This window comes from Nerophis lumbriciformis, linkage group LG29, assembly GCF_033978685.3.
Source record: "Nerophis lumbriciformis linkage group LG29, RoL_Nlum_v2.1, whole genome shotgun sequence".
Classification (NCBI taxonomy): domain Eukaryota; kingdom Metazoa; phylum Chordata; class Actinopteri; order Syngnathiformes; family Syngnathidae; genus Nerophis; species Nerophis lumbriciformis.
Window position 1 is genome coordinate 19222501 of NC_084576.2, and position 10526 is coordinate 19233026.

Genomic DNA, 10526 nt, shown 5'->3' on the forward strand with positions numbered 1-10526 from the left:
TCACTATTTGAGAAAGACTGAATTAAGGACCCTTATTACGTATGTTTAGCATCTGTGCTTAGCTGTTGTGTCGCCCGAGTAGCTGTTCATGTTTTATACATGACTTGAATAAAATAGAAGAAATTGTGTGCTTATTGGAGGACATTTCGATGTTAACTGGCAGTCCAGCATTGCACAAGTAAACACGCTTGTATCGGACATTTTAGATGCTAGTTGATTTGACACTTGTTTTTTTTTGCTGATATTGGACCGGGAGTTGCCAAAGTACACTATGTATACAATTGGGGGATTTCTGGTGGGATTAATGGCTGTTGTCTACATTCCTAGTTTTAAAAGTAGTTTTAGACAAAAATTCCGGAAAATAGTATTTACTGTACATGAACTTATCCAGGCTGGTTATCCTCAACTTATTCTCAATGTTGCCAGCATATCTATAATGAACTTTATCGTTTAGCTTAGAATGGTCTAAAAGATTTATATGGCGGCCTGTTTAGGCGACAAAATGGTAAGGCCTGAATGAATTGCCCTGCTGCCAATCAGGGATGTCAAGTATTAGTCAAGTAGAACTTGACATATTCCAAGACTAAGCTGTATGTCATGTACGTGTAGTGCTATACCGAAGGTGAGCATGTTCAAGTAGCATTCCTTCTTGTGGATGTGTGTCTGTTTAGGCGCGGCGGGCAAGGACACGTCCAGCAGCAATGGCGAGCTGTTGCTCCGCCTCCATTCCCAGTACCCGGGAGACATTGGCTGCTTCTCAATCTACTTCCTGAATCATGTGGTCTTGGATCCGAACCAGGCCTTGTTCCTTGGAGCCAACGAGCCTCACGCTTATTTGTATGGAGGTCAGTAATGAATGAATGAATGAATGAATGAATTAATCCTGACCTACGGCTGGGCGATACGGCAAAAAAATGTATTACGATTAATTTTTTCACACCATTTGAACTCGATCACAGTTTTTTTATACATACCGTATTTTTCGGACTATTAGTCGCAGTTTTTTTTCATAATTTGGCCGGGCTCTAGTGCGACTTATATGTTTTTTCCCTTCTTTATTATGCATTTTCGGCAGGTGCGACTTATACTCCGGTGCGACTTATATTCCGAAAAATACGGTATATATATTTAAGTTGGATTGTCCCGTGAAGGATTACAGCGACTACCACATCCCTACTGTTTACTACTGCATTACTTGTGTCAGACATTTCCACCATGTTTGATGGAGGTAATCTATGTTAACAACTGTCATTTTGTTCATAATGTGTATGTATATGTATATATATATATATATATACACATATATATATATATATATATATATATATATATATATATATATATATATATATATATATATATATATATATATATATATATATAATGTGTGTGTGTGTGTGTGTATATATACAGTGTGTATATATATATATGTGTGTGTGTGTATATATATACATATATGTATGTATGTATACATATATGTATGTATGTATACATATATGTATGTATGTATACATATATGTATGTGTATATATACATATATGTATGTATATATACATATATGTATGTATGTATGTATACATATATATATGTGTATATATACATATATGTATGTATATATACATATATGTATGTATATATACATATATGTATGTATACATACATACATATATGTATATATATACACACACACACATATATATATATACACTGTATATATACACACACACACACACACATTATATATATATATATATATATATATATATATACATATATGTATGTATGTATACATATATGCATGTATGTATACATATATGCATGTATGTATACATATATGCATGTATGTATACATATATGCATGTATGTATACATATATGCATGTATGTATACATATATGCATGTATGTATACATATATGTATGTATGTATACATATATGTATGTATGTATACATATATGTATGTATATAAACATATATGTATGTATATATACATATATGTATGTATGTATGTATACATATATGTATGTATATATACATATATGTATGTAAACATATGTGTGTATATACAGTATATATACATATGTATATATATATATATATATATATATATATATATGTCTTAATAAGGTTATCCAAAAAATAGTTCTCGATACCGTAGTAGAGCGCAATATATGTATGTGTGGGAAAAAAAATCACAAGACTACTTCATCAGAGATGAAGTAGTCTTGTGATTTTTTTCCCACACATACATATATATATATATATATATATATATATATATATATATATATATATATATATATATGTATATAAAGTATGTGTGTGTGTATATGTATATATGTGTGTATATATATATGTGTGTATATGTATATACAGCGGCTTATAGTTTGGGATTTACTGAACATTATACTGTGTTTAAAGAAACAATAAGCAGGTAATGGATTAACTCTGTTTATTAACAAGCCTTAACAACAAAACAACAAGCTGAACTGTCCTGGATGCAGCTGCTCTGACAGCACACGCCCAGAAGTCCCTCTGGTGCCCTCACAAACGATCTGAAATTGCAAAAATCCTTAACTTTAACAACCATACTGCTACAATACATAAGAAGAACAAAACATCGATTTTACTTGTCAACAGCGAATCTTTGTTAGCGCTGTTAGCGTATCACTCCCACTGATCACTTCCTGTGTTGCTCGGTTACCACAGAGCGAGTGCCTTTGTTCATGCAACCAACCTTGCTTTGCAACTTCCGCTTTCCTGCAACGAGGGAAAAAAACAATAATCTCAAACAATTTATTTAATGTATTTCATTGACATCTATTACGTGTCTATCGCGATATATATTGATATCCTTTTATCGCCCAGTCCTACCTGTAGACCAGGCTTATTCAAGTGGCGGGCCACGGGTCACATTAGGCCCGCCAAACTTTTTAATTTGGCCCGCTGAACAACACTCATATAGGCTTGATAAAATCATTCAAAACAGGGTTGCTCATGTATGCAGTACTCTTGCCAGCCCGCAGGAGGCAACAGCAAAGTATATGTGTCACAATGAAGCAGCAGTGGGTGAGTAGAAGAAGATGGCACTATTGACCCTGAAAAAAAGTGTGCATGTGTGCAATGTTTGCTCTGTGCATTAACACTAAACCTTTAATTGTATTTATGTAAAATACACAATGGACATTATACTTTTGTAATGTTTGTATTTTCAGTCTTACAAACTTAAAACATTTTTTACTGAAGAAAAATAATTCAAAAGAAGGAACATCAATCATCAACTAAACTTGTTAACTATCTGTCTCGATGCACACGCTGGAAATGAGTAGCGAGGGCTGAATAATGAATGTATTGACAGTGCGGTGTGAATGCCAATGTGTTTACTTTGTAAATAAGTAAACACAGTCTCAAAGGAATATGACCTGCAGAGGTACTTTCTAAAGAAACGTCCACAATTTGATGCCCTTGTAGTTGAATAGCCCTGCTGTGTATTTAGTTGGTATCGAATCGAATCGATAATTCCCAGTGTCGCCCACCCCAAGTGACTACTTATGCACATGTTATTTCTCTTTTTTTAATTCAAGAAAACATTTTTTGAACATTGTCATTAAGGGGTAAAAATACATCCGACTCCAAAAAACGAGCACAATTTTAGTAAACGTTTCAGATCCCAGTTCAGTCAAGTGGAAGTGGTCTGAAAGAGCTTTGATTCCAGACTGCATCGAGTGCATGGCGTGCTCCGACAACACGGTGAGAGCCGGCCTGACCCCCAAATACTTGGACGTCAACACGCTGTGTGAGATGCTCACCTACATCCCCGCTCCCTCCGCCGCCAAAATGTTCCCAGCAGTCCCGGACAACTCGGACCCTTGCGTGAACGTCTACGACCCACCGGTGCCGGACTTCACCGTCATGAGGATACAGGTGAGACCACCAGCAAGGTTTATTTATCATCAGGATAATTTTGGAATGAAACCTCCAATTTTATTTCTGAGTTTATGGTAAGAAGCACAAACCCCGTTTCCATATGAGTTGGGAAATTGTGTTAGATGTAAATATAAACGGAATACAATGATTTGCAAATCATTTTCAAGCCATATTCAGTTGAATATGCTACAAAGACAACATATTTGATGTTCAAACTGATAAACTTTTTTTTTTTGCAAATAATCATTAACTTTAGAATTTGATGCCAGCAACACGTGACAAAGAAGTTGGGAAAGGTGGCAATAAATACTGATGAAGTTGAGGAATGCTCATCAAACACTTATTTGGAACATCCCACAGGTGAACAGGCTAATTGGGAACAGGTGGGTGCCATGATTGGGTATAAAAGTAGATTCCATGAAATGCTCAGTCATTCACAAACAAGGATGGGGCGAGGGTCACCACTTTGTCAACAAATGCATGAGCAAATTCTTGAACAGTTTAAGAAAAACTTTTCTCAACCAGCTATTGCAAGGAATTTAGGGTTTTCACCATCTACGGTCCGTAATATCATCAAAGGGTTCAGAGAATCTGGAGAAATCACTGCACGTAAGCAGCTAAGCCCGTGACCTTCGATCCCTCAGGCTGTACTGCAACAACAAGCGACATCAGTGTGTAAAGGATATCACCACATGGGTTCAGGAACACTTCAGAAACCCACTGTCAGTAACTACAGTTGGTCGCTACATCTGTAAGTCCAAGTTAAAACTTTCCTATGCAAGGCGAAAACCGTTTATCAACAACACCCAGAAACGCCGTCGGCTTCGCTGGGCTTGAGCTCATCTAAGATGGACTGATACAAAGTGGAAAAGTGTTCTGTGGTCTGACGAGTCCACATTTCAAATGGTTTTTGGAAACTGTGGACGTCGTGTCCTTGGAACAAAGAGGAAAATAATGTTATAGGCGCAAAGTTGAAAAGCCAGCATCTGTGATGGTATGGGGGTGTATTAGTGCCCAAGACATGGGTAACTTACACATCTGTGAAGGCGCCATTAATACTGAAAGGTACATACAGGTTTTGGAGCAACGTTACCATGGACGCCCCTGCTTATTTCAGCAAGACAATGCCAAGCCACGTGTTACATCAACGTGGCTTCATAGTAAAAGAGTGCGGGTACTAGACTGGCCTGCCTGTAGTCTAGACCTGTCTCCCATTGAAAATGTGTGGCGCATTATGAAGCCTAAAATACCACAACGAAGACCCCCGGACTGTTGAACAACTTAAACTGTACATCAAGCAAGAACGTTTATTGAGTGTTGTTAAAAGAAAAGGTGATGTAACACAGTGGTGAACATGCCCTTTCCCAACTACTTTGGCACGTGTTGCAGCCATGAAATTCTAAGTTAATTATTATTTGCAAAAAAAAAAATAAAGTTTATGAGTTTGAACATCAAATATCTTGTCCTTGTAGTGCATTCAATTGAATATGGGTTGAAAATGATTTGCAAATCATTGTATTCCGTTTATATTTACATCTAACACAATTTCCCAACTCATATGGAAACGGGGTTTGTAGAAAAAACACTCATGCCAGGTTAGTAGTAGAACTATGGCGGTCTCTCCCTCCTCCAGGTCCCGGCTGCCATGAAGCAGTACACCGTGGCGCCCGTCGACAGCGCCAGTGTCCTGCTGGTCATCGCAGGGGACGCCACCGCCACCTCGGCCGCCGCGCTCTCCGATCTCACCCTGCGGCGAGGCACCGTCCTGTTCGTGTCAGCCAATGAGAGCCTGCTCTTGCACGTGACCTCCGCAATGGACGTGACCATGTTCCGGGCATGCTGCCTCCTGTAGGCGTGGGAAGGTACGAACTCAGCATCTGACGCGCCGGCCTTAAACCTTGGCCGACTTTTTTTTTTAGCGGCGCAAATAGATCCATTTTTATCCATCGCGTTTAAATAATTGAGTACCCAAATAATTCCAATCGGTGCTAAATGAAGATCACAGGATTTAGAATTCCTGATGGCGACGCCATCTCCTCGCCATATTTTCTCAATTTAAAATCATATTACTTGAATGTTTGCTACTCACAAAGACAGAAAGATGGACAATTGCAGAAAAGGGAAAAGTGGGAGGGACTAAGGCTAGGTTCACACTGCAGGGTATGATGCCCAATTTTTCTTAAAATACCGTATTTTTATGTTATCGTTTATATTACCCCAAAAAACGCAAGGTGTGCCTGTGAAGTGACACACACATGACGACACACATGTTTACTCAGGATGTCCTGATCAACACTTGTGGCCTCCGATCCCAATCCAGTCTTTAAAGTCGCGATACGATACTTTGACAATAGATTGTAGAAGTGAAACTGTTTTATAGCTAGTAACTAAAGTAGGGCTGCAACTAGGGTTGTACAGTATAGTAGCGTGATACTAAAGTTAAAAAGTTAAAGTACCAATGATTGTCACACACACACTAGGTGTGGCAACATTATTCTCTGCATTTGACCCATCACCTTTGATCACCCCCTGGGAGGTGAGGGGAGCAGTGAGCAGCAGTGGTGGCCACGCTCGGGAATCATTTTTGGTGATTTAACCCCCAATTCCAACCCTTGATGCTGAGTGCCAAGCAGGGAGGTAATGGGTCCCATTTTTATAGTCTTTGGTATGACTTGGCCGGGGTTTGAACTCACAACCTACCGATCTCAGGGCGGACACTCTAACCACTAGGCCACTGAGCAGGTTACTAATGAATCTTATATCCGGTACTATACCGCCTCTGAAGAGTACCGGTCCGCGCGCCCCGTCGTCGTCACGTCGTGTCATTGCTGGTTTACGAGCAGACGAGCATGTTCGGCAGCGCACAATCACAGAGTACTTACAAGCAGACACAGTGTGTAGACCGAAAAGGGACAACGGACATTTTGGCTTAAAAACTAACGATAAAAGTGAAGTTATAACACTGCAACGCCCTCAGGAATGGGGGCTTTAAGACATGGCTAGCTAGCTAGCGGCTAAAGTCCAGCCCCAGTCGGCAGTGTTGTAGCTACTAATCCTTGTCTCCATGGCAACAAATAAAGTCAGTTTCTTACAAGTATCATCCCTGCAGGACGAGGAATAGCTAAACATGCTTCACTACACGCCGTAGCTCACCGGCGTGACCACTAATGATGCCGTTCCTGAATGTAAACAAACGTCATTGGCGGATCTACACTTAACATCCACTGTAATGATACTAAGTACAGGAGCATATCTAGTCGATACTACTATGATTACATCGATATTTTTTGGCTTCACAACATCTTCATTTGTTTTAAAAAAATTTATATAATGTTTATAAAGTCAGGAAATATGTCCCTGGACACATGAGGACTTTGAGTATGACCAATGTATGATCCTGTAACTACTTGGTATCGGATTGATACCCAATTTGGTGGTATCGTCCAAAATGTAAAGCATCCAAACAACAGAAGAATAAGTGATTATTACATTTTAACAGAAGTGTAGATAGAACATGTTGAAAGAGAAAGTAAGCAGATATTAACAGTAAATGAACAAGTAGATTAATAATTAATTTTCTACCACTTATCCTTAATAATGTTGACAAAATAATAAGTAGATAAATGACACAATATGTTACTGCATATGTCAGCTGACTAATTAGGAGCCTTTGTTTACTTACTACTAAAAGACAAGTTGTCTTGTATGTTCACTATTTTATTTAAGGACAGACTTTCAATAAGAAACATATGTTTAATGTACTCTAAGATTTTTGTTAAAACAAAGCCAATAATGCAATTTTTTGTGGTCCCCTTTTATTAGAAAAGTATCGAAATAATTTTGGTATCGGGGCAACATTAGCTGCAACGATTAGTCTATAATAAAAATGTGTCGCCGACAATTATATTTGTCGACAATGGTCATCACTCGTGACGCCACACGCAAAAACATGGCCAGTGATGACATGTAAGGTGTGAGAACATTTCCTCCTCCTCTTGTTAAAACATGAGTACCTTGCCACTTTTGCAATGCGGACTTTGTTTTTTATGGCAGTACATCTGTGATACACCAGCATTTAAATGGGAACTGCTCTTTTTTTTTTTTGCCTATCGTTCACTATCATTATGAGACAAGAAGAAAAAAGGTTTTTTTTGCATTCTAACATGTAAAAATCGGCTGGTTCTTGGTGGCTAGCAATGCAGCTAATGGGAGCAATCAATTCTACCTCTAAATCACTTTAAAAATGCATTCAAAAACCGCCAACAATACGTCATTTACGTTCCGTAACCTGTATAATAACCAAACCGTAACGACATTGTTATTGTAAGAGTGAACACTGAGGAACTCTTTTTCTAGCGTACTAACACATCGGCATGCTACGGTATTAGCTGTAAAAGCTAACAACGGCAAGAGATAAGCTAGCTACTACGACAACATGAAGCGTGTTTGAGTGTGTAATGCACAACAATGCGATAGGACACCAATCTGTACTGAGTGAAAAACATGAACAATCATATTACAGTATCTGTAAAGTATTACCCGACATTTCATGTTTTGTTTGTACACAGCTAGCCAGACAACGTATGTACTGTAGTTGTAATAACACGCATGACGTGCTGCGTATATCATGATCCATATTCAAGTGACACACTCAATGGATAGTTGTGCGTTTGGTCTTTTTTAGTCGGTTTATTTGGGTAAGCACTCCATTTATGTCGAAAAAGCTTGTCTCCAAATTCCACATATGCAGCTACGAGTGACTTTCACCTCGCTCTCTCTGCTGCTCCAACGTCTCACCCTTCCTTTTGCGCTCGCTTCTAGAAGCAGTAGTTTTATCAAATTTGCAAATGTTTCTAAATCAATGACTTAATACATTTGTTATTTCATATGAAATACAATATTTTTAATAAAATAAAATGGCGATTATACAATAACTTAACAAAAACTTAGCTCCCGTTTAAATCGCTTGTTTTTGCCCTCAGAGCCTTCTTGTATCCAGAGACTTACTCCCTGACTTTGTAAACAATAGGAACAAGAAAAATATCATTCTAATCACTTTGGTATCACTTATATACTGATACCGCACTAGGTATCAATAGTATCGACATCCGGATCATCACCCCTTCTTTAGCTTTAGCGGTTAGCTTCTTGTATCGTCCTACGTGTTTTTTTCCCGAGCGCCTTCCAGTGATAAAGATAGTTGAAATAAACAGTTTTTTTGCCGCCATGGTGGTGTGGACTTGTATCTTAGAAGCGCTCGCACTGTGGATAGATGACGCGTTCATTGCAGCTTGCTCTCAAATTGGAGCCGGTGTTCTGGCAAGACATGATCGGGACATCACGGGACATTACGGAAGTTAACGTGGCCCCGTTGCCAGTAGGGTTCAGACCTGGAGTCAAACATACATGGACATACATACAGTGCATCCAAACAGTACTCATGTTACAGCCCTATTCCAAAATTCATTTTTGTCCTCAAAATTCTACACACATTACCCTATAATGACAGTGTGAAAATGTTTATTTAGAGCTTTTTGCAAATGTAATAATAATTAAAGCTGCAAGCAGCGATGGACGGGGCCGACTTTGAGGGCTCATAAAATCCAAACCGGAGCAGTAATTAAAACTCTTTTATCAACTTTTAATCAGGAGGGTTCAATCTCTCTCCTGTGCTAATTTGAAGCCGACACGACAAACGCGCTCGGAGGAGATAATGTTTGAAAAAAGGTGACTGTTTTTAACACAACTTTTGTTTTGAAGGGGGAATTGCAAACTCCCTGTAGATTTTTGCTGGGGGTTGTCAGTGTATGAAATATAGGTCTAAGTGAGACGTACATAGAGGTTTTTGTTTCATGTCTCTACGACATTCCTACTGGGTGTTACAGGCAGTTTTGTCTGTGCTAGAGCGCAATTTTGGGGTTTGGTTTTTTGATTAGATCGCAATTTTCGCCAGTCCTGATGTGTCTCCAATTTGATGAGTTTTGAAGCATGTTAAGGGGGTCAAATTACAGCTCAAAGAGGCGGCGGTATAATAATAAAACGCTAGAAATACAATAGGGTCCTCTGTCCCAAATAATACAAAACTAAGAAATCACACATATTTAAGTATTCACCGCCTTTGCCACGAAGCTCAAAAGTGAGCTCAGGTGCATCCTGATTCCACTGATCCTCCTTGAGATGTTCCTACAACTAAATAGGAGGCAAAACAATGCTCCTTTTGTTCGAGTCAACCTTTTTTTAACCGACATTTTAGGTGTGGGAGATTTTAGCACTCGCAGTTTGTGGGGCATGAGCCAAGAGTAGTGGGACCCTTAAATTGAAACTGGTTTCCAATCTTGGTGTGTTTAATTCGATTTTTTTTTTAAACTAAACATGACAAAATGGAGGTGTTTACATGTGTGGTAGAGAGCTAATTTTGCGCCACTTCATGCAATAATTTGGTTTTCTTTAGTTCATGTAAACGTACTGATTGACAAAACACCTTTTCTGCCCTTTTTTTCCCCCCACCAGCGTCCATTTTGGTGATACTTTTTTTTAAGACGAATACTTTTTGATTCATACAAAAGATGCCTGATGCCAAAAATTGTAATAGTACTTTTC

At 38.6% G+C, this 10526-nt stretch overlaps 1 protein-coding gene across 1 annotated transcript in view; it reads left to right on the forward strand.

Moving 5' to 3' along the window:
• The window catches only part of mpi (mannose phosphate isomerase), a 31186-nt gene extending 20884 nt beyond the window's left edge, over positions 1-10302 (forward strand). Inside the window, exons 6-8 of the mRNA XM_061924846.1 lie at positions 672-845; positions 3715-3923; positions 5560-10302. Coding sequence (XP_061780830.1) covers positions 672-845; positions 3715-3923; positions 5560-5778 — 602 coding nt within the window. The 3' untranslated portion in view covers positions 5779-10302. The remainder of the gene's footprint in view (positions 1-671; positions 846-3714; positions 3924-5559) is intronic.
• Positions 10303-10526: the final 224 nt, after the last annotated feature.